This window comes from Pristiophorus japonicus, chromosome 13, assembly GCF_044704955.1.
Source record: "Pristiophorus japonicus isolate sPriJap1 chromosome 13, sPriJap1.hap1, whole genome shotgun sequence".
NCBI lineage: Eukaryota > Metazoa > Chordata > Chondrichthyes > Pristiophoridae > Pristiophorus > Pristiophorus japonicus.
The window spans coordinates 27273459-27298304 of NC_091989.1; the positions used below are offsets into that span (position 1 = coordinate 27273459).

At 47.1% G+C, this 24846-nt stretch overlaps 2 protein-coding genes across 2 annotated transcripts in view; one reads left to right on the plus strand and one right to left on the minus strand.

The window, feature by feature from the left end:
* Positions 1 to 1841: 1841 nt before the first annotated feature.
* On the minus strand, positions 1842 to 15717 carry cimap1b (ciliary microtubule associated protein 1B). Its single transcript, XM_070896728.1, has 6 exons — positions 15609 to 15717; positions 14471 to 14671; positions 9182 to 9283; positions 7208 to 7329; positions 3765 to 3905; positions 1842 to 1931 (listed from the first exon to the last, which is right to left on the minus strand). The coding sequence occupies exons 1-6, from the start codon at positions 15715 to 15717 to the stop codon at positions 1842 to 1844; spliced, it is 765 nt and encodes a 254-aa protein (XP_070752829.1).
* A 1508-nt stretch (positions 15718 to 17225) lies between these two features.
* The window catches only part of tymp (thymidine phosphorylase), a 61483-nt gene continuing 53862 nt past the window's right edge, over positions 17226 to 24846 (plus strand). Inside the window, exons 1-2 of the mRNA XM_070896729.1 lie at positions 17226 to 17321; positions 24524 to 24674. Of these exons, the coding sequence (XP_070752830.1) occupies positions 17226 to 17321; positions 24524 to 24674 (247 nt within the window). The remainder of the gene's footprint in view (positions 17322 to 24523; positions 24675 to 24846) is intronic.

The window sequence follows — 24846 nt, forward strand, 5'->3', positions numbered from 1 at the left end:
GATCATTGCTGACCTCGAAGTAAGCTGCCCATAAAGATCTCGCAATCTCTGCGGCGAAAACTTTCGCTTTCTTGATGTTTAATTGATTGTCGCACTGTCAGAAGGGGATCCCCAGTATAAAGCAGCAGTAAAGTCATCAAGCTGTCTAAGCAGCCTGTCCCATTGAAGAATTCTCACAGACAGCCAATCAGGATATAAAAAGCACTGATTATCAATTCACTTCTTAAAATAATTATAGAAAGCAAAATAAAGATTGGGACATAATGGAGAAATTTGATATTCCACAAATATAAAATTGGTTTCTCAGGACCTTTTGTTCAGCAGTCAATCCACCATTAAAACCCCAGTTAAGCCTTAACTTTGTATGGGGTATTTAACAGCGATATTACAGTGGAAAAGCTTACATTTTCATCAGTTCAACTGATTTCACTGATTGCCAGCTATGGGGAGTTCCACAGTGTTGCCTGTGGCACAGCAGGGAATGACTGACTGCAACTTCAGGATCTCCACGTTTATCTGTGCATGCGCTAAACCCTGAAGTTACGGTCAGTTTCAGCGGGGTAATGACGATGAACACTGTCGATTTTCAGTCATTACCACCATAAAATCCAGGCCACTGGGTTTCTCGGGCCTAATAACCGTGTCCTGTTATATCGTATCAATTTTCAAACATATTTTTATTTCTTACAGCTTGTACAGATAGATTTTATGTATATTTTTGTTCCATGTGTTTTTTTATGCACAAAAGTAAAATGTAATCACATTTCTCTTACTATAACATTTCTCCCTGCTTTTCTACCACTCACTTTTTAAAAGATTCCCCCACCCCCCCCCCCCATGTTTATTGTAGATCCCCTAAATCATGAACCATTCCTTTCACCAGTGATACATCTTCGGCCATTATACCTAAAGTGCATTTAGGGTTAGGGTTAGGGTCTCCAGGGAGCAGTTTGGCTAGTCGCTCGTCGGTACATGCTCAATGGTAAATATTAAAAAATACCATCAGTTTGAACATTTCATCCTGCCCCACAAATTGAGGTAAAGTAGTTTGACTTTCATTGGGTGATTCCCCCTTTAACCTCCACTGAAAAGATTTTCTCTCGGCTGGTAGTTTGGCTCAGCTGATCTGGCTCAAAATGCCATGAATACGTAACTCCTTTGTCAGTACAGCCGGAAATAAATGGGGATGTGGGGAGAAATAGAAGAGAAGAGCACAAAACCTACTTCCGTACCAAACCCCTCCCAATACCACCTTCAGTGTCGAGAGTCAGTGAGTCCGGACTAAATTGCATTTTGGCACCATGCCACCTGACTGCTGGAAAAACACCCGGCTTCCTCTGGGGAGTCTTTATTACAGTCTTCAGGACAAGTCCCTAGCAGCCAGTGCAAAATAACAAGGCACATTATTGCAGAGAATTCACTTATGTGTTCCCTCTCCACAGTGAAAAGGCTTAAAAAGGTGCTGTGCTGCTGGTCATGCGGCCTGGGAAAGTATCGTAGAATTCCTTGCCGTGTCAGACGGATGAGAAATCACAATAGATTGTAGCTATATCACTGCTTGGGTTGCTGTAAGATACGTGATTTTGGAGTCTGCCTACTACCCAGGCCTGCAACTAACTCTCACTGACCTTGCCCATCTGCACCCCGCACAATTTTTGGTTAAATTTGAACACCTAGCTCCAAATACAGAGAGTTACAAGGTTTTACTTCATACACACAAGATAAAGAACAATCAAATGTTTAAATGAAAGATTTTTTTTTTTTTAAGTACAATTGACATGTCAGCAATTCAAGGCAGTAAGACTGTGTTGGTGGATTGGGGCTGATTGTGTTGTTGGCTCTTAGTCTGAGGGAGCCACAATAAGTGGTGCGAGGTAGTCAGAGTGGTGGATTCCAAAGGTGTACTTGGGGTAAGTTTTATGCAGGTTCACCTGGGAAGAAATCACAAAGGGTTAAACTGCTAAGTCGCTCCATGTGACATTCAGTGATGCAACACAATTAATTTCATGCATCTCTCTCGAATTCAGACCGTAGGTAAAACACTTTCCTCCTAAATGGTGTGGAACTGAAAGCAGGGAGGCCTTTATATTCAATTGCTGATCTCAAAGTGAGGAACAGCTGCTCACTACAATGGACCTCAGGAGGGCCCTGGGCTAGCGAACGGCCAAATCTGCTGGGGTCCCCACATTCCTGATGTGACCTGTTGACCCATACTACAAATGTATGTGGGTGTGAGTTGTGGCCAAGGACATGAAGTGATGTTTCTTGTGATCACCTAGCTTGCAGATATTGGAGGGTAGAAATTGGGATATGTTGCGCCCATTGTTTGGACATCCTACACGCAATCTGCACAGGCCTTAGGCCCACTGCTAAAGTCGTGGGGCCCATTATATTAGGCGTTCCTGGCAGATGCCTAAACCAGCCACATGGGGCCCTTTAATGTGTTAATTAGGGGCCAAACCTCCAAGTCAACAGTCCTGCCGTTCGCCTCCCACCCCCATTACCCAGCTGTTAAGGAATATAGTAGTCAGTGGTCATAGGAACAGAAGGATGCCATTCAGCCCCTCAAGCCTGATCCGCCATTCAAATCAGATCATGGCTGATCTGTACCTCAACTCCATTTACCCCCACCCCCCTTGGTTCTGTATCCTTTAATACCCTTACGGTGAATTGGACCCCGCAGTCCGGCAAGTAAATTCAGAAACCGAGCTCAAAGAGTTACATTTTCTGTGATGGGGAAAGGCCAACATCTAGTCCGGGACTGTAGGGCAGTAAATTTGCCTCGACAGCAGCGTATGATCAATGGAAGTTAACTGCTCTCTGATCCAGGGATAAAGTTAATCAGTGAGCCCATATTCTGGTTCTGTTAGCCAGGCTCCCAATCATTTATGGTCAGAAATTCATTGCAAGAAAAGTGAAGGCAGCAATGTACAGTTTCCAATCCATCCAATCATGCAACTACTCGCTGTACCCCTCAATCCCTTCTCTATACAAAAATAACATCTAATTGTGTTTTGACCACATTTATACCATCCTCTTCAAAATCCTTGCTTGGTTATTTATTCCACGACTAAATTACCCTTTGGGTCAATAAGTTCCCTCTATTTTCCTGCTTACGTCATCCCTGACATTTGAACCCTTCATCCCACCTTTAGAAAATCCCTTCAGAATCCGAATACCTCGATAAGATCGGCGTTTACATATGAATACACAAAAAAAGCATGTGACAGCTGTTCCTTCCAGCCTGCCCCAAAACAACATGGCGCAGCTTTAGGAAGTCAGTTTCGGGATCTTAAAATGTGGCCTGGGAGTTAAGCTCGAGGGGTGGGGGGAAAGAGCGGATGTTTCTTCACCCACTTCAACCTCCACAACCCCTGGTTCTCAACCGTGGTTAAAATTGTCCCATTAGTATCACTCAGGAACCATTCCATCAGAATAGTGTGAAATACTGGAGAGTCTATACAATCATCCTCCCTTTGATAGGCAATTAACAACCCAAGTTACTATGGCAGCCAGTTTGGATTCATTTTAAGACAACCAACTGAATTTAACATTACAGAAATATTATAAGGAACACAATTCAGGCAACTCTGGTACAGATCAAAGCATTACAAGGGCAGCCCTGGAATCAGATCCACTTAACCCACAGGGCAAGGTCCAAACTGGATGGAAACATTTACCAAGTGATCCCAAAGGAGAGTCAACCATCACAGTAGGGAGGGGATGAGATTAAATGATAGATTCCTATTCAGAATCCTACTTACATCTTCTGTCCTGTAACGATTAGGTCCTGGTTTCAATGTAGTGTCTCCCGGAATCATATTGCGTTCCACTATGGTGTATTTAGGTGCTTTGTGTTTGAAGACATCAGTGTCTACGTGTTTATATGCACATGGCCCTGGGGTCTGCAATTAAAGGTGAAAAAAACATTAAAGGCAATCAGACATGGCATGGCCCAGGCCTCTGTTGTTGATTTGAAATCAGAGACAGGCCTGGGACTTGATTCAGTCAGGAGAGTCACCCTTTAAATATAACAGTACTCAGGAGAGGAGCCCCACAGACAGGAAGGTGGCTAAGTGAGGAAGTGCAGAGACCGAAGGCATCAGTGGACTCTCAGAACACAAAGCAGAGAATTTTGGTAGATGCAGGTTTGTAATAAGAACATAAGAAATAGGAGCAGGAGTAGGCCATTTGGCCCCTCGAGCCTGCTCCGCCATTCAGTAAGATCATGGCTGATCTGATCATGGACTCAGTTCCACTTCCCTGCCCGTTCCCCATAACACTTTACTTCCTTATCTCTCAAAAATCTGTCTATCTCCACTTTAAATATATTCAATAACCCAGCCTCCACAGCTCTCTGGGGCAGAGAATTCCATTGATTGACAACCCTCAGAAGAAATTTTTCCTCGTCTCAGTTTTAAATGGGCTGACCCTTATTCCCAGACTGTATCCCCTAGTTTTAGTTTCCCCTATGAGTGAACATATCCTCTCTGCACCACATTGTCGAACCTCCTCATTATCTTATAAGTTTCAATAAGATCAACTCTCATTCTTCTGAATACCAATGTGTATAGGCCCAACCTACCTTCACAAGTCAACCCCTCATCTCCAGAATCACCTAGTGAACCTTCTCTGAACAGCCTCCAATGCAAGTATATCTTTCCTTAAATACGGAGACCAAAACTGTACGCAGTACTCCAGGTGTGGCCTCACCAATACCCTGTACAGTTGTAGTAGGACTTCTCTGCTTTTATACTCTATCTCCCTTGCAATAAAGGCCAACATTCCATTTGACTTCCTGATTAATTGCTGTACCTGCGTACTAACTTTTTGTGTTTCATGCACAAGGACCCCAGGTCTCTCTGTACTGCAGCACTTTGCAATTATTCTCCATTTAAATTACAATTTGCTTTTTTATTATTTCTGCCAAAGTGGATATCCTCACATTTACCCATATTGTACTCCATCTGCCAAATTTTTGCTCACTCACTTAGCCTGTCTGTAACACTTTGTGTCCTCCTCACAATTTTCTTTCCCACCCATCTTTATAACAGCAGCAAACTTGGCTACATTACACTTGGTCCCTTCATCCAAGTCATTAATATAAATTGTAAATAGTTGAGGACCCAGCATCGATCCCTGCGGCACTCCACTAGTCACTGTTTGTCAACCGGAAAATGACCCATTTATCCTGACTCTCTGTTTTCTGTTAGATAGAGGATTGGCTAACTAATATATTCCCCCAACCCCATGAGCTTTTATCTTGTGCAGTAACCGCTTATGTGGCACCTTATCGAATGCCTTCTGGAAATCCAAATACACCACATCCACTGGTTCCCCCTTATTCACCCTGCTCATTACATCCTCAAAGAACTCCAGCAAATTTGTCAAACATGATTTCCCTTTAATAAAACTATGCTGACTCTGCTTGATTGAATCATGCTTTTCCAAATGTCCCGCTACTGCTTCCTTAATAATGGACTCCAGCATTTTCCCAATGACAGATGTTAGGCTAACTGGTCTATAGTTTCCTGCTTTTTGTCTGCCTCCTTTTTTAAATAGGTATGCTACATTTGCGGTTTTCCAATCCGCTGGGACTGCCACAGAATCCAGGGAATTTTGGTATATTACAACCAATGCATCCACTATCTCTGCTGCCACTTCTCTTAAGACCCTAGGATGTAAGCCATCAGGTAGAGGGGACTTGTCCGCCATTATTTTACTGAGTACTACTTCATTAGTGATAGTGTTCCAGGTAAGAGTCGGTGACTGTCAGGATTTTGGATGTAATATTTTTGGGGCAAAGGATCGGGTTCTATGCACGTCTATCTGGGAGCGCTGACTTGTATCTAAATGTGGAAAGTTTTTTGCTCTATGGACCCAGGCCTGCTTAGACCAAGGCCACAAAAGGTTATTAATATGGCCCAAGGCTGTTAGAGAAAAGCTACTTTTGAAAAAAGACAGACTTGTATTTACTTTTTTTAATATTATTCATTCTGGGGATGTGGGCTTCGCTGGCAAGGCTGGAATTTTTTTTTTTTTTTTGAAATTCGTAGCCAATCGTTCCAATTCTTTGTCAAATCACAAACGCCAGAGGTCACCTTGCACACATCAAGGATCACTCTGCGCCAATGCTCTTAGCCAAAAGGCCTAGAGCCACTGCACCGTTCCTGGAAGTACTGCAATACCTGGCAAGGCTGGAATTTATTGCCATATCCCTAGTTGCCCACAAGAAGGTGCCACTGGAGTCTGTGTGGTGAAGGCACTCCACAATGTTGTTAGGGAGGGAGTTCCAGGATTTTGACCCAGTGACAATGAAGGAACGGCGATGCAAGTCCAGTTCAGGATAGTGTGTGACTTGGAGGTGATGGTGTTCCCATGCACCTGCTGCCCTTATCCTTCTAGGTGATAAGGTCGCAAACCTGTGACCTCCATCACATCTCTTAGAAACATCGCAAAGTGCTTTACATGCAATGAATTACAAATGAAGTGAATGTTATGGAGCCAGATCTGGCAGCCAATTTAGGCACAATGAAATCCCACAAGCAGCAATGACCAGTTAATCTGTTTTTGCTGGTGTTGGCTGAGGGAAGAAGGTTGACTGGGACATTGGGAGAGCTCCCTGCTCTTCAACTGGTGCTGTGCGATCTTTAACATCACCTGAACAGATGGGATCTTGGCTTGGCATAGCAGCTCTGATACATTCCCTCTGCCCCGGTCAGGCGATGGGGGCCGGGGGAAGGGGAAGGAGGCAGACAATCGGGGGATGGGGAGGGAAAGGGAACGCACGGGGCAGCTCAGACCCAAGGTGTCCCACTCCTGCTCCTCCTGGCCCAAAAGGAAACCTGAAACAAATAAGCTTGCTGGGCCTGTTCTGGCAATGGCTCCTGTTCACAGCAGGTTTAGACTGGTGGGGAAACCAGCACTTCTCTCCCCACTCAGGTCTGAGGTTAAAATCACAGATCTGAGCCTGGTCTGCGCATTTAAAAAGGACCCCGCTGGCTTGGGGACACTTAACACTGGAGCCGGCCAGATTGTTGGGTGGGGAAAGGAGTGTGCAAGGCCCCCACTCCATTTTAACTGTTTCTCCCACCCCGCCCCTGCCACCACTCTTGCCTAGTTTCCACCAGGCAGAGAGTTAAGATCGAGGCCCAGATACCAGATGAAACAGGCCTTGACCCCATGTCCCAGGCTTGGATTCACTTACCTTCACAATGTTACTCAGCATACTACCAAATGCAGTTTTCTGTGACATGGAGTAGGCGGGTGCTGCTTTCAGGTGTGGGATTTTAGGCCCAAACACTGCCACGTCCTTGTACCTTGCGGGTCCTAGTGCAGAAAGGAGACAGAGCTGAGCGGAGCTATTCACATGGCCCACAGTTTCCATGCTGGGCCAGCTCAGGTGGCCTCGCTATCAAACAACAACCACCAGGTGCAGAGCTGATGCCTACCCAGAGGACTGAGCCTTGCATTTCCGCTCAGAGATAGAATCATAAATGTTTACAGCACAGAAGGCAGCCATTTGGCCCGTTGAGCCTGTGCCAGCTCTCTCCAAGAGCACTTCAGTTAATCCCACACCCCGCCCTTTCTCCTTAGCCCTGCAATTTTTTTTCCTTCAGGTACTTAACCAATTCCCTTTTGAAAGTCACGATTGAGTCTGCCTCCACCACCTTTTCAGGCAATGCATTCCAGATCCTAACCACTCGCTGCATAAAAATGTATTTCCTCATGTCGCCTTGGTTCTTTTGACAATCACCTTAAATCTGTGTCCTCTGGTTTTCAATCCTTCCGCCAATGAAGTGTTGAGAATCGTGCAGCACAGAAGGAGGCCATTTGGCCAATTGCACCTGTACCGGCTCTCTGAAAGAGCTTATAAATTACTCACTCCCCCATAGCCCTGTAATGTTTTCCTTTTCAAGTATATATCCAATTCCCTTTTGAATTATATATCCAATTCCCTTTTGAAAGTTACCATTGAGTTGGCTTCCCCCACCCTTTCAGACAGTGTATTTCAGATTGTAACAACTTACATAAAAATAATTCTCCTCACCTCCCTCCTGGTTCTTTTGCCAATTATCTTAAATCTGTGTCCTCTGGTTACTGACCCTTCTGCCACTGGAAACAGTTTCTGCGTATCTACTCTTCATGATTATATCAAATCTCCCCTTAACCTCCTCTGCTCTGAGGCGAACAACCCCAGCTTCTCCAGTTTTTCCCCCAAGGTTCACCCTGAGTGCAGGCCGGATTTTCAGCAGAGGACCCTTTTACGACCAGGACATCTTTAAAATAGGACAGGTGAATAAAAATGGTTCCAGCAGGGTGGCCTCTCCTTTAAAAATGGGGGCCATACCGCGCTGAGATTCCCTCTAGGAACTGTGTGGTGAGTCAATGGGGAGTTGGGCTCAGAGCACATACCTTTGCGCGTGTTTAATGGTCATGGCAACCTGGCAGAGGCGGAGCCGCTCAGTCGGCGGTGGAGCGGCACACTGGGGATGGATTGGGGCAGGTCAGCGCAGGCTCGGCGGATTTTAACTCCACAACGCCGCTCCGCTGTCCCCGCTGAAACGGGTGGGAAGCAGCAGCAGCTGGTCGAGCAGGTAAGTCGGGAGGGGGAGCCGAAGCTTTCCACGCGGGGTCTGGAAGACGCACCTGCTCCCGAGTTCAAAACAAAAACAAGTGGACCTGTTTGTGCTTCTTCCCACTTGGACCGGAGCTAAAATGGCAGTCGGGCTGACGGAGGGAGATTGAGTGAGGGAGGGGGTCCGAGTGGCGGAGAGTGAGCCCTGGGATTAAGGGAGGGAGGGAGGGAGTGACCGGGAGCCCTGAACCCAAAATGAGGGACTCTCAACCCCATAAGTTTGAACAAGTCAAGAATGAGAATGAATTCCTTACAATGCCTTGTTCAGAGACATGTGCAAGGACACGGCCAACCTTGTGAAAACATTTAGGGCGTCGTTCACCATTGGTGCTTTTTAGTCTCCAATAGGCTGGGTTTTAAGTCTCATCTCTTTTAAGAGGTTGTCAAAAACGATTTCTTCAGTACTGAATTCAACTGCAGGACCAAACAAATTGCCAACAATGAAGCCCATTTTCTGCATCAACCAACTAGAGAGTAATAGGCTGATAATTTGCGTTGAATATTAAAGATTGTGGTAAAAGCTCTGAGCGCCGATTATTGTACCTGGGCCGTCATTCGCTTTAAACCCGACCGTTCGCTGAGCGATGGAATAGGCCGGTACATTCCGGTGAACTAATTTATCTGCCTCATGTGTCTTGTAATTCGCTGTTCGGAGAAACAAAGCAAAAGGTCAGTTAACAAAAGCGCGTCTTATTTATGCATAACTTAAACAACTTTCATTTATATAGCACCTTTAACATAGTAAAAAGTCCCAAGGCCATACAGCCCAACGAACCTGCTGCACCATTCAATAAAATCAAGGCTCATCTTCTACATAAACTCCACTTTCCCTGTCCTATCCCCATCCTCATCATAGGCAGTCCCTTGGAATCGAGGAAGACTTACTTCCAATCTTAAAATGAGCAATTAGGTGGCTGAACAGTCTAATACAAGAGTCACAGGTGGGACAGATAGTCATTGAGGGTAAGGGAGGGTGGGACTGGTTTGCCGCTCGCTCTTTCCGCTACCTGTGCTTGATTTTTGCATGCTCTCGGTGATGAGACTCGAAGTGCTCAGCGCCCTCCTGGATGCACTTCCTCTGTTGTGTTCCAAACACAGATGAGGTTAAAGTAACTGACCAGAGTGAGGAACAGGCCTTAAGGGCTGGCTTATATACAGTACTTCAGGGGATGAGCTCCCTGGTGGCGGAACATGGGAGTGCATGCTTTACAGATACACAACATCACTCCTGATCCCCGCCCCCCACCCCGCCAAAGTCAAAGTGAAAACTATTTACAAAGTGAGGCGGTCGGGAGCCTTTCTTTCCCTGGTGGACCGCCTCAGTACAAATGTCTGTTCTGGTGTATAGGCTGTGCCCTCACAGGGCTGCTAGGGCTGCCTGGCCTTGCTGGGCTGTTGGGCATGATGGGTTCGATTTCCTGGTCCGGCATGGTGTCGTTGATCCTTTGGGTGTGTGTTGTGGGCTCGAAAAAGGTGGTGTCTGCTGTGGGTTGTTCAGGGCAGTCTGTGAACCGCAGCCTCGATTGGTCCAGGTGCTTTCTGCAAATTTGTCCATTTTCTAGTTTGACGACAAATACCCTACTCCCTTCTTTAGCTATCACCATGCCCGCGATCCACTTGGGACCATGTCCATAGTTTAGCACATACACAGGGTCATTCAGATCAATTTCCTGTGACACAATGGCGCGACCATCGTTTATATTTTGTTGTTGCCGCCTGCTCTCTACCTGATCATGCAGGTTGGGGTGAACTAGTGAGAGTCTGCTTTTAAATGACCTTTTCATGAGTAGCTCAGCCGAGGGCACCCCTGTGAGCAAGTGTGGTCTCGTGCAGTAGCTGTGCAGTACTCGGGACAGGTGGGTTTGGAGTGAGCCTTCTGTGACTCGTTTAAGGCTCTGTTTGATGGTTTGTACTGCCCGCTCTGCCTGCCCATTGGAGGCTGGTTTAAACGGGGCCAAGATGACATGTTTGATTCCATTACGGGTCATGAATTCTTTAAATTCGGCACTGGTGAAACATGGCCCGTTGTCACTGGTCAGTTTGTCAGGCAGGCCGTGGGTGGCAAACATGGCCCTCAGACTTTCAATGGTGGCGGTGGCAGTGCTTCCTGACATTATTTCACATTCAATCCATTTTGAAAAAGCATCCACCACCACCAGGAACATTTTACCGAGAAACGGGCCTGCATAGTCGACATGGTCTGGAGGGCCAGGACCACAAACTTAGTGGTGCCTCTCTGGGCACGTTGCTCAACTGAGCACATACGCTGCATAGCCGTACACAGGACTCTAAGTCAGAGTCGATTCCGGGCCACCACACGTGGGATCTGGCTAATGCTTTCATCATTACTATACCCGGGTGTGTGCTGTGGAGATCCGAGATGAACATCTCCCTGTACTTTTTTGGTAGCACTACGCGGTTACCCAACAGGCAGTCTGCCTGAATGGACAGCTCGTCCTTTTGCTGCTGGAACGGCTTGATTAGCACTTGCATTTCAACAGGGATGCTGGCCCAGCTCCCATGCAGTACACGGGTTTTTACAAGGGACAGCAGAGGTCTTGGCTGGTCCAAGTCTTAATCTGGCGGGCCGTGACAGGTGACTTATCATTTTCAAATGCTTCCATGACCATCAACAAGTCTGCAGGCTGCGCCACCATCAACAAGTTTGCAGGCTGCGCCATTTCCACCCCAGTGGTGGGCAATGGTAGCTGACAGAGCATCCGCACAGTTCTCGGTGCCTGGCCTGTGGCGGATGGTATAGTTATACTCTGATAGCGCGAGTGCCCACCTTTGTATGCGGGCTGAGGCATTAGTATTTATCCCCTTGTTTTCAGCGAACAGGGATGTGAGGGGCTTGTGATCAGTTTCCAGCTCAAATTTGAGGCCAAACAGGTACTGATGCATTTTCTTTACCCTGAACACACATGCTAATGCCTCTTTCTCAATCATGCTGTAGGCCCTCTCGGCCTTAGACAAGCTTCTGGAAGCATAGGTGACAGGTTGCAACTTCCCCGCAACGTTAGCTTGTTGTAATACACACCCGACTCCGTACAACGACACGTCACATGCTAGCACAAGTCTCTTACACGGGTTATACAATACAAGCAGCTTGTTGGAGCATAAATGTTTCTGGCTTTCTCAAAAGCAATTATTTGTTTTTTTCCCCCATACCCAGTTCTCACCTTTATGTATAACACATGTAGGGGCTCTAAAAGGGTGCTTAACCCCGGTAGGAAGTTACCAAAATAGTTGAGTCCCAGGAACGACCGCAGCTCCGTGACATTCTGTGGCCTGGGTGCATTCCTGATAGCCTCTGTCTTGGTGCCTGTGGGCCGAATACCGTCCACCGCGATCTTTCTCCCCAAAAACTCCACTTCTGTTGCCATGAAGATGCATTTCAACCCCTTCAGCCGCAGCCCTATGCGATCCAGTCGCTGGAGGACCTCCTCCAGGTTTTGTAAGTGCTCAGTGGTGTCCTGACCCGTGACCAATATGTCGTCCTGAAAGACCACCGTGTGTGGTACCGACTTGAGTAGGCTCTCCATGTTTCTCTGGAAGATCACTGCAGCCGATCGAATTCCAAACGGGCATCTGTTGTAGATGAACAGTCCCTTGTGCGTGTTGATGCAGGTGAGGCCCTTTGAAGACTCCTCCAGCTCCTGCGTCATGTAGGCGGAAGTCAGGTCGAGCTTGGTGAACATCTTGCCTCCTGCCAGCGTCGCAAATAGGTCATCTGCCTTAGGTAGTGGGTATTGGTCCTGTCGCGAGAAACGATTAATAGTTACTTTATAATTACTGAAAATCCTGACCGTGCCATCACTTTTGAGTACTAGAACAATCGGGCTGGCCCACTCGCTGAATTCCACTGGGGAGATGATGCCCTCGCATTGCAGCCTGTCCAGCTCGATTTCCACTCTCTCCCTCATCATGCGAGGTACCGCTCGCGCCTTGTGGTGAATGGGTTGTGCCTCTGGGACCAAGTGGATCCGCACCTTCGCCCCGGAAAATGCCTGGCTCAAAAAGGGAAGGAAATTTGTTAAGAACCTGGGTACATGAGGCCTCATCAACATGTGATCGCGCTCGGATGTCATCCCAGTTCCAGCGGATTTTGCCCAGCCAGCTCCTTCCAAGCAGTGTGGGGCCATCGCCCGGGACAATCCAGAGCGGCAGTTCGTGCACCGTGCCCTCGTAGGTGACCTTGACCATGGCGCTGCCCAGGACAGTGATAAGCTCTTGGTGTACGTTCTCAGTTTCATGTGGATGGGGCTCAGGACTGGTCTGAGTGCCTTGTTGCACCACAGTCTCTCAAACATGATGGATTGGCTAACGCCAGTGTCCAGTTCCATGGCTACGGGTAAGCCATTCAATTTTATGTTTAGCATTATAGGTGGACATTTCGTCGAAAATGTGTGCACCCCGTGTACTTCAGCACCTGTCTCCTCTCTCTGAGGCTCGAAATTGCTTTGATCCACCATGGACCGATCTTCCTCTGCCACGTGGTGGTTAGCAGGGTTTGCAGTGCTTGCAGCTCATTTGCAAGCTCATTGGAGGTGCCCCATTGTTCCACAGCTCTTGCAAACATAACCTTTCAAGCGGCATGAATAGGCTGAATGGAAGCCTCCACAACGCCAACAAGGTGTGAATTGCCTTGCATTCATCCTTTGTTGGGGACTCTGAGTCATTTGGGTCACCTGAGGCCTGCTGGCAGTTGCAGACTCGTGGGTTCTGCCCTGTACATTTCTGCTCACAAACACAGTTCCAATTAATTTATGAACATTGCTAGCACTTGTCTGCTGAGAGATTTGTTTGGTGTTATCACTGATGGACATAAATGCCTATGCTATCGCAATGGCCTTACTGAGGGTCGGTGTCTCTACAGTCAAAAGTTTTCATAGGATGGTCTCGTGGGCAATGCCCAGTACAAAAAAAGTCTCTGAGCATTTGCTCCAGGTAGCCATCAAACTCACATTGTCCTGCAAGTCGCCTTAGCTTGGCGATGTAGCCACTTCCTGACCTTCATATCGCTGGCACGTGTAGAACCGATACCTCGCCATCAGCATGCTCTCCCTCGGGTTGAGATGCTCCCAAACCAGTGAACACAGCTTCTCATACGACTTATCTGTGGGTTTCACCGGAGACAGAAGATTCTTCATGAGGCTGTAGGTTGGTGCCCTGCAGACTGTGAGGAGGACCGCTCTCCTTTTTGCAGCGCTTCCTTCTCCGTCCAGCTCGTTGGCTACATAGTACTGGTCTAGTCGTTCAACATAGGCTTCCCAGTCCTCACCCTCCGAGAACTTCTCCAGGATGCCCACAGTTTGCTGCATCTTTGCGTTGGATTCGTATTCTCGTCGGCAGTTATTGTGCTCCTAACACAGATGAGGCTGCACACAGGCATGTTAAAGTAACAGTGACCTCAGTCTTTAATAAGACACTCCAAAGTGATGAACAGGTCTTAGGAGCCAGCTTATATACAGTGCTCTCAAGGGATGCTGGGATCCCTTGGGACTTCAGGGGATGAGCTCCCTGGTGGTGGAACATGGGAGTGCATGCTTTACAGATACACAACAAATTGTACCTTGAAATGTAAGGAAGCAAATGTATTGAACGGAACTGCCGTCAGCATCCAAATGTATTGTATGGAATTGCTGACCACATCCAAATGTACTGAACTGCTTTCCAATGTATCGTGCAAATTTTTATATAAAGTATATTTTGAAATTTTTAAAAAGCGCCAAAGTTAGGACCAGTAACACAGCAGTTGGCTTGCTAATTATCCTCTTTCTCCTTATGTGTCATCTTGTCTTTCCTCAACTATGGACATTCAGCACTGACCTGGTCCTGGAGTTAGACTCGGGTCAACGTTTTTGTGCCGGTGGGCCATTGTCCATGCGGGGACGGTATCCTTCCCATGGTGAGTCATCTTTTCAGGTAGTGTTCTTGGTGCAGGTGTGCCGCTATCTTTGAGATCCGCAAAGCGCTTGGCCATGGAATAAGCAGGAGCCCTCAGTGTTGTTGTATCATGGTCCACGTAACCTGGAAAATAAAACACAGTAGTTACGCAGACAGGAAATGTGGAGAGCTTGCCAGCTGAACACAATTTTCGTTTCACCGGGCATCAATCGACAGTGATTTTTGCATCCCCCTCGCTCAGAGGAAATGTAAAAATATGTAGCGCAGTGACTAACTGCAGCAATCCAACTGCCAGCAGACCTTCCAGGGCTCTTGCCCAATTCTACTCTGGGCATTATGGGTCTTTGAGCACAACTCGCTTCAACAATACAACAGCCTGTCCCAGTGGGATTCTCACTGACCATTGTCACAGACCATTAGTGAGATACGCCAATCCTGTTACAATGGGATTCCTAACTTTGCTGGAAGATCCATTTGCGCGGTTTACCCGGGGTTTTCACCAAAGTCACGGCCGATCACAGAGTGGAGGGAATTCCCGGTGAGGGTTGAGAGGGGAAAGGTCCTGATACTGTCAAGTCCACTTGATGGACAGCTTGGTGGCCAGGAGCTAGTAACTCTTGGCTAAATGGCACACCTACCCGGCTCAACATCTTTTTTCAGGGCCGAGGATAGAGGTTGGAGACTCCGTGCGAATGGGCATATTCAGGTCTAACTTGTGGAGCAGACACTGATGCTACTAAGTGTCGCATCTTTGATTGAATAAGGAGTTGCAAGTTAAACATTCCGGGAGCTGAATTTCCACCTGATTGGTAGTTTATAAGCCTAAGAGATAAAAGCATGATAGAGGGTTTCATCTGCTCTGCCACTATCCAAAAGACTAGGAACATGACCGGGTATGTGCCAATACAACTGTTACAGTAACGCGAGTTCCTGTGGAACCTCTGGCTATCACCAATGATCTGAAGAGGAGTGCGCGTTTGCTCACGGGGCTGGCCTTTTGTGCCCAGCGTGAAAGGAAACTGTGGCGCTAGACTAATAATGTAACGTGTGACATGCAGACCTGTGTGTCCAGGCAGAAGGTACTTCGGGCCTGGACCGCTGTACATCGCTGCAATCGCCATTCTCGGGCGGTGAGGTCTCCATGTTCCAACCCAAGGATCTGTAGGCATTGTGGGTGAATAGATTTATCTGGCTGTATGGATTTGAAAACAAGGTATAATGATTAGAATTGGGTTAACACCCTGAAATGATCATGAAACGTTTAGTGATTTATAATCACGGAGGTGAAAATTCTTGCTCTGAATTCCTTGTGAATCTTGTCTCCAAGTTACATGGTGATCGAGGAGTTGAGATACATACTCTCATCACTTGAGAATGTTGGGAGAGAGATAGAAACAAGGCAGGGAACTGAAATAACCATTAGTCTTGGTCAGAAATTGAGCAAACAAACATATGATATGGCCCATCTTAACACACTGGGAACTGAAGTCATCAGAGACAGTCCCTCGAAATCGAGGAAGACCTGCTTCCACTCTAAAAGTGAATTCTTAAGTGACGGTACAGTCCAATATGGGAATTACAGTCTCTGTCACAGGTAGGACAGAAAGTCATTGAAGGAAAGGATGGGTGGGAAAAATGATTTGCCGCACGCTCCTTCTGTTGCCTGCGCTTGATTTCTGCATGCTCATGGCAGCGAGACTCGAGCTCAGCGCCCTCCCGGATGCTCTTCCGCCACTTAGGGCGGTCTTTAGCCAGGGGACTCCCAGGTGTCGGTGGGGATGTTGCACTTTATCAAGGAGGCTTTGAGGGTGCCCTTGAAATGTTGCCTCTGCCCACCTGGGGCTCACTTGCCGTGTAGGAGTTCCGAGTAGAGCGTTTGCTTTGGGAGTCTTGTCAGGCATGTGAACAATGTGGTCCTCCCAACGGAGCTGGTCAAGTGTGGTCAGTGCTTCGATGCTGGGAATGTTGGCCTGATCAAGGATGCTAACGTTGGTGTGTCTGTCCTCCCAGGGGATTTGCAGGATCTTGTGGAGACATCGTTGGTGGTATTTCTCCAGCGATTTGAAGTGTCTACTGTATATGGTCCACGTCTCTGAGCCGTACAGAAGGGCCTGTAGATAAGCTTGGTGCCAGATTTGAGGGTCTGATCTTCGAACAGTCTCTTCCTCAGGCAGTCTCGTTGTTGATGTCTGCCCTTGCTGTTAATAGGCTCCCGAGGTATGGAAAGTGGTCCACATTGTCCAGGGCCACGCCGTGGATCTTGATGACTGGGGGGCAGTGCTGTATGCTGGGGTCAGGTTGGTGGAGGACCCTTGTCTTATGGATGTTTAGTGTAAGGCGCATGCTTTCATACACCTCAGTAAATATGTTGACAATGTCCTGGAGTTCAGCCTCTGTGTGCGCAGATGCAGACGTCGTCTGCGTACTGTAGCTCGATGACAGAGGTTGGGATGGTCTTGGATCTGGCCTGGAGATGATGAAGGTTGAACAGGTTCCCACTGGTTCTGTAGTTTAGTTCTACTCCAGCGTGGAGCTTGTTGAGTGTGAGGTGGAGCATGACAGCAAGGAAGATCGAGAAGAGGGTTGGCGCGATGATGCAGCCCTGCTTGACCCCGGTCCGGACGTGGATTGGATCTGTGATGGATCCGTTGGGCAGGATCACAGCTTGCATGTTGTCATGGAGCAAGCGGAGGATGGCACCAAACTTTTGGAGCAGCCGAAATGGAGGAGGACGTTCCATAGTCCCTCGTGGTTAACAGTGTCAAAGGCCTTTGTAAGGTCAAAGAAGGCCATGTAAAAGGGTTGGTGCTGTTCCCTGCATTTCTCTTGCAGTTGTCGCGCCGTAAAGATCATGCCCTTTGTATCCCGTAGTGGATGAAATCCGCACTGTGACTCCGGGAGGAGCTCCTCAGCCACAGGGAGAAGATGGTTGAGGAGGATTCTAGCGATGACTTTCCCAGGGGCTGATAACCAGTAGATTCCTCTGTAGTTGCCGGAGTCGGACTTGTCCCCCTTTTTAAAGATAGTCACAATTACTGCATCTGAGATCTCCGGCATGCTCTCCTCCTTCCAGATGAGAGAGATGAGGTCATGCATTCGTGCCAATAGTGCCTCTCCACCATACTTTAGTGCCTCAGCAGGGATTCCATCGGCTCCCATTGCCTTGTTGTTCTTGAGCTGTCTTATGGCCTTTTCTACCTCATGCAGGGCTGGGGTTTTGCTGAGATGGTGGCAGGTAGCATGCTGCGGGATGGAGTCGAGGACACTCGAGTCAAAGGCAGAGTCTTGGTTAAGGAGATCTTCGAAGTGCACCTTCCAGTGGGTCCTGACTGCCTTGGTGTCCTTGATGAGTCCCCGTTCTTGGCCAGCAGTGGGGTGGGGTCTTGGGTGCTTGGGCCGTTGGTGGCCTTTACTGCGGTGAAGAATCCTCACACATCATGGCTGCTGAGTCTCCTGTGCTTTCTCCATCCACCATCTATTCTTTAGGTTATGGGTTTTTTGTTGGATCTCAGCCTTAAGCCGTCTGTAATGCTGATTCGCTGCTCCTGAGTTGAGTTGTTATTTAAGTCTCAGAAATGCCCTGCGCTTGCAATTTATTAGCTCTTGGATCTCCTGGTCATTCTCATCAAATCAATCCTGGCGTTTCCTGGTTGAGTGATCGAGCGTCTCTTCGCAGTCACTGGGTTATGGAGGCCTGGAGGGCAGACCAATCGCTGTGGGCATTCTGCATCTCGGGGTCATCAAGGGTCACCAGGTTAGCTGTGAGGAGCTGACTGTATAGGGCTCTCTTAGCTGGGTCTTTTGAGTGCCCCGGTATTGATTTTTATTTTGCAGCACAGTTTCTGCCGTCGCCGCTTTGGGGCTATATTGATGTTGATGGAACAGATTGAGGCGGTGGTCTGTCCGACTCTGAGGCACTGACTTTAGGTGAGTTAGTTTGAGCAGAGTTTGGTTCACCGAGTTGGAGAGGGTTGGGTTCACTTTCCGTGTGAACCTAGATAATGGCCATTGCCAGGATATTTGACTGAGGTGGGCATGACAGTCAAACCTGACCCTGCTCTTCGCACCTCCACAATCCTGCACTTTGCAGAAGGAGTCAGGGAGTAGGGGTCCGGGTCCATTTCCCTCTTTCTACAATTGGCATCAAGCAAACTGCAGTGAGATCAACCAACTCAACACAAACTAGGGGTCGCATCTTCCTTTGCAATTGGGCTGAGATCCTTAACCAGCGTGGCTTTCCAGGGATCTCTCCACCCAAGGTAAGGTTTAAAAGGAATAATGCTAATTATTGAAATGCATGTCACTGGTTGTCGCTCTGGAATTTGGGGATACTAGCACGGAGACAACGAGTATTTATCAACGTGTCAACTATTTTTAAACCCACATCTTTCCATGCCAGATATTTAAACTCCCACTCACTTTTTCAGCGATCCAGGATTTAAGCTCTGAGCAATTGCAGAGGTTGATGAGAATGCTGCAAAGGGTTGTACCGAGTATTGAGTGAAGCGCGTCTCCTTTTCCCGACTCCCAGGCGGATCAATGATCTTCGCCACCTACAGCCGCCATTGTCACTCCGGTTTCCCAGCAACAGCCACTTGATGACGTGACCAAATCTGATCAATTTCTTAGCTAACAATGCAATGCATGAAAAGGGATGGTGCAGGGTCTGGTCCAGCGTGGCTGAGTGAAGGTTGTAAGGATTCCCAATTAATTCTCTATGTGCTCATTGACTTGCTCCAACTGAAATCCGAGGATTTCCCTGATCTGCTTTATTTCACAGAGCGTCTGATGGTACTTCTTCCATTCATTCCTTTGCTACTCCCTTCCGGCTATTCAAAGCCTTAAAGGTGCAAAAGAGGCCATTCCTGGAGTCTCGGTGATTAAGGAAACAGGTTAGAGCTTCAGCCCTCCCCCGTTGCTCATCTAAAGCAGACCTGCAGTATCTGGCCAGCAATTCACCTCCGAGCGGGTGAAGGGGATGTGAAGGGTGGGTGTTGTTAAGATTGGTGATTTTCTTCACCTAGCTGAATCAGCCTCTCACTGCCCGCCCTGTTACTATTCATAGCTCCAGTTTGATACCATTGGTCGGTTAGAATTTGATGGGTCTGGCTGTTGTGGCAGAAGCACCAGAACTGAACACAGTTTCCCCCAGTGCATTGTAAACCCTCAGAATAACCTCACACTGGCCTGCACTGTCTCTCTGTCCAGGTGCATTAGCTTTTTTAAATTGGTGTTCCATGTTGTGCAGCCCTGGAATCCACAGGCCCTCACAAGGACACACTTAGTCGTGTTCTCGGTGCCTGCCCTGTTGCTATTTCTGGGTCCAGTTTGATGTCATTGGTCAGTTTGAATTTGGTCGGTCTGGCAGTTTGAAAGATTCCCTAGTACTGCTTCCTCATTGCTGGGCAATTCATAAATATACCAATGGGAAACAGTACTGAGAACAGACATAGAAACATAGAAAATAGGTGCAGGAGTAGGCCATTCGGCCCTTCAAGCCTGCACCACCATTTGATAAGATCATGGCTGATCATTCCCTCAATACCCCTTTCCTGCTTTCTCTCCATACCCCTTGATCCCTTTAGCTGAAAGGGCCATATCTAACTCCCTCTTGAATATATCCAATGAACTGGCATCAACAACTCTCTGCGGCAGGAAATTCCACAGGTTAACAACTCACTGAGTGAAGAAGTTTCTCCTCATCTCAGTCATAAATGGCCTACCCCTTATCCTAAGACTGTGTCCCCTGGTTCTGGACTTCCCCAACATCGGGAACAATCTACCCGCATCTAACCTGTCCCGTACCGTCAGAATCTTATATGTTTCTATGAGATCCCCTCTCATCCTTCTAAATTCCAATGTATAAAGGCCCAGTTGATCCAGTCTCTCCTCATATGTCAGTCCGTCCATCCTGGGAATCAGTCTGCTGAACCTTCGCTGCACTCCCTCAATAGCAAGAACGTCGTTCCTCAGATTAGGAGACCAAAACTGAACACACTATTCCAGGTGAGGCCTCACCAAGGCCCTGTACAACTGCAGTAAGACCTCACTGCTCCTGTACCCAAATCTCCTAGCTATGAAGGCCAACATACCATTTGTCCTCTTTACCGCCTGCTGTACCTGTATTCTAACTTTCAATGAATGATGAACCATGACACCCAGGTCTCGTTGCACCTCCCCTTTTCCTAATCTGCCACCATTCAGATATTATTCTGTCTTCGAGTTTTGCTCCAGAAGTGGATAACCTCACGTTTATCCACATTATACTGCATCTGCCATGCTTTTGCCCACTCACCTAACCTGTCTAAGTCACTCTGCAGCCTCTTAGCGTCCCCCTCATAGCTCACACTGTCACCCAGTTTAGTGTCATCTGCAAACTTGGAGATATTACACTCAATTCCTTCATCCAAATCATTGATGTATATTGTAAAGAGCTGGGGTCCCAGCACTTAGCCCTGCGACACTCCACTGGTCACTGCCTGCCATTCTGAAAAGGACCCATTTATCCCGACTCTCTGCTTCCTGTCTGCCAACCAATTCTCTATCCATGTCAGTATATTACCCCTAATACCATCTGCTTTGATTTTGCACACCAATCTCTTGTGTGGGACCTTGTCAAAAGTCCTTTGAAAGTCCAAATACACCACATCCACTGGTTCTCCCTTGTCCACCAGTTACATCCTCACAAAATTCCAGAAGATTTGTCAAGCATGATTTCCCCTTCATAAATCCATGCTGACTTGGATCGATCCTGTCACTGCTTTCCAAATGCGCTGCTGTTTCATCCTTAATAATTGATTCCAACATTTTCCTCACCACTGATGTCAGGCTAACCGATCTATAATTACCCGCTTTCTCTCTCCTCCCTTTTTAAAAAGTGGTGTTACATTAGCTACCCTCCAGTCCAAAGGAACTGATCCCGAGTCGATAGACTGTTGGAAAATGATCACCAATGCGTCCACTATTTCTATGGCCACTTCCTTAAGTACTCTGGGATGCAGACTATCAGGCCCTGGGGATTTATCATCCTTCAATCCCATCAATTTCCCTCACACAATTTCCCGCCTAATAAGGATATCCTTCGGTTCCTCCTTCTCACTAGACCCTTGGTCCTGTAATACCTTCGGAAGGTTATTTGTGTCTTCCTTCGTGAAGACAGAATCAAAGTATCTGTTCAATTGGTCTGCCATTTCTTTGTTCCCCATTATACCTGGACCCCTCCCTCTGGCCTCGTACCCTCTCTAGACCTCTTCATTGCAAACTGCCCACGGGACATCGGCCGTCTCAATTTCTTTGCTCTCCTCATTCACTCCAAACTATCTCCCTCTGAACTTGCAGCACTCTGCTTGCTAAAATCCAACCATAACCTTGTCATTAAACCTGCTGACAAGGGTGATGCTGTTGTTGTTTGGCGAACTGACCTCTACCTTGCAACTCTCTGAACAGGAGGAAGCCATTCATCCCATCAAACATGTTCCACCAAGTTTCCTCCCTGGTGTCTTTCAGAAGCCAGGAGATCTTGACCGCAATCGAAACATCCTGGGCCACTTTTTTAAAAAGATTAGTGACTCACTGAAATGTGTCTGGCCTGCCCCCCTCGGAAGTGGGGGTGGCAAGGTAGAGCAGGTTAAAGGCCTATACGTCAGCTGATCCTGAACTGTCAGCGACTGTTTTGTTTATGTTAGTTTTACAGATTGACGTGTGTCATTCTGCAGTTTATCCTCCTATATAGCTCACTAACTCCCCCAGGACTTACCTAAATGATTGATAGCTGCCTCTGGCTGCAAGCCATCTTACATTCACCTTTGAGCCAGTGACAGTCCATTCCTAACTGCAATTACATGTATAACGCCTCAGAGATGTTGCACTGCCTGTTTCTCCTTGGATGCCATCCTATATTAATTGAGAGAAACCGTATGAACTCCTAATCGGGAAGATTTTCTTTACGGGAGCTCTTTCGACACCACACCAGGATATAGAATTGGTGCGTCATTCTGTTACTGACCTCGGATTCCATGTCCAATACACAGGTAGGACAATTCCTGCTGGCTCTCTATCACTGTAAGGCCACTCAGTCCCTGATCAGGATCTAGAAAATAAGAAAAAAGTAAGAATGTTTAGGAATAGGAAAAGGTCATTAGGCCAGCAAACATATCTTTGTTTGGCAGATCTTTTCCCTATATCTCATATCCGTAAATCCCACCTACCCACCTTCTCACCATATCCCTCATCCGCACCTACACAGCTTCTCATTATATCCCTCATCCTCACTGACCCATCTTCTCACCATATCCCTCAACTATTTCCTGTCCAGAGTTCTTGCCCCCATCTCTTATCTGGAGCCCATTCCAAGTATCAATCAGTGAAAAAATGGTTCTCAACCTCAGTCCTGAATTGTCCTATTCATTTTTTTAATTTGTTCATGGGATGTGGGCATCACAGGGCCAGCATTTATTGCCCACCCCTGATTGGTACCTTGAGAAGGTGGTGGTGAGCCACCGCCTTGAACTGCTGCAGTCCTTGTGGTGAAGGTACTCCCACAGTGCTGTTAGGGAGGGAGTTCCAGGATTTTGACCCAGCGATGATGAAGGAACAGCAATATACTTCCAAGTCAGGATGGTGTGTGACTTGGAGGGGAACGTGGAGGTGGGGTGTTCCCATGCACCTGCTGCCCTTGTCCTTCTTGGTGGTAGAGGGCGCAGGTTTATCTCCACACATGGCCCAGGGACATTGAGTCTCCAACTGTTGCCCCAGATGAGATCAGCTAAATCGGCACAGAATAGGGAACAAAACCCGTTAATTTCCGGGCCTCTTTGGCTAAGTGCTGCAACGATGTACTAACCCAGTCAATTATAGAACTGGCACTTCACTTTAAGAGGGAGTCGGATGACTCAGCAAAAAATGCTTCAGTCAGACAGTCTCTAAATAGAAACCTCAAATCTTGTGCAATTCTGTTTGTTAATAAAATAAACTTAAACCCAAAACAAGTCTTGGCTTGGTTATATGACAAACCAGTTGTCAAGTTGAGTGGAGGACAGGAATGGTAGCATAGTGGTTCAGTTACTGGACTAGTAATCCAGAGACCTTGACTAATGATCCGGAGACACAAGTTCAAATCCCACCAAGGCAGCTAGTATCAGTAATGGTGACTGTGAAACTACTGGCTTGTCGTTAAAAGCCCATGTGGTTCACTAATGTCCTTTAGCAGAGGGAAATCTGCTGTTCTTACCCGATCTGGCCTATATGTGACTCCAGACCCACAGCATTGTGGTTGACTCTTAACTGTCCTCTGAAATGGCGGCACACCACCACCTTCTAAAGGGCAATTAGGGATGAGCAATAAATGCTGGTCTTGCCAGCGATGCCCACATCCAATGAATCAATTATTTCGTGTGCAACACTCAATTCTCATCCAAGTGCAGTTCGCAATTAATGTTTAGCTCACTGAGGGTAACATTAACATTTATCGCCTTGTGTGGATGTCATAAATTCTAGGATTTTATGTCAAGAGTGGGAAAATTGTGATGATTATACTAAACTGAGAGCAGTAGCCAACTGCCAGCAAGTATCCAGGACTAGAAATGTGGGGAATGCAGTTTATTAGAGAAAAATCATCAAGGAACTGGAATAAAGAATGGAAATATACCTGGCAGATACAGAAAAGAGTTAATGATGGTCAAATGGGATAAAAGTTATTAAAGGATTTTGGAGTTTATATCGAAGAGCATTGAACACAAAAGCAGAAGTCTCCTTGCTATAGAAGGCATAAATCGCTCTGGAGAAAGTGATGAGGGGCTTGAGTGAGGAGCATCCAGGGCAGTTTCCTGTCAAACTGAGAAGATTGAGTAGGGATTTGATAGGCATGATTGAAATCCCCTTTTGGTAGATGAAGTAACATTTGTATTCTATATTTGATACCTGCTCCATTGGGATGTCTTTCTTTTCCTCGATGTGTTGATTTCTTTTCCTCTTCAGACAAACGCAGAGGAAATGTGTACCAGTCAGCCGCACGCTAATGTCCCGGAAATGATTCGGAAGAAGCGAGACAAACAGACTTTGAACGAGGAAGAAATCCATTACTTTGTGCATGGTGTAACAACGCAAACCATCCAAGAAAGCCAGATAGGTAACACTTACAGATGGTCTTTTCCTTTCTTTTTTAATTGTCTTAAATCTGTATGGGTGACATCTGCAGTGTGACCAGTGTGTGCCTGATGCCAGACCACATTAGAATTCGTCTGATGTCTTGTTGTATAAATGTACTGCCTAGTGTGGTACTGAACCAAACTGAGCAGTCC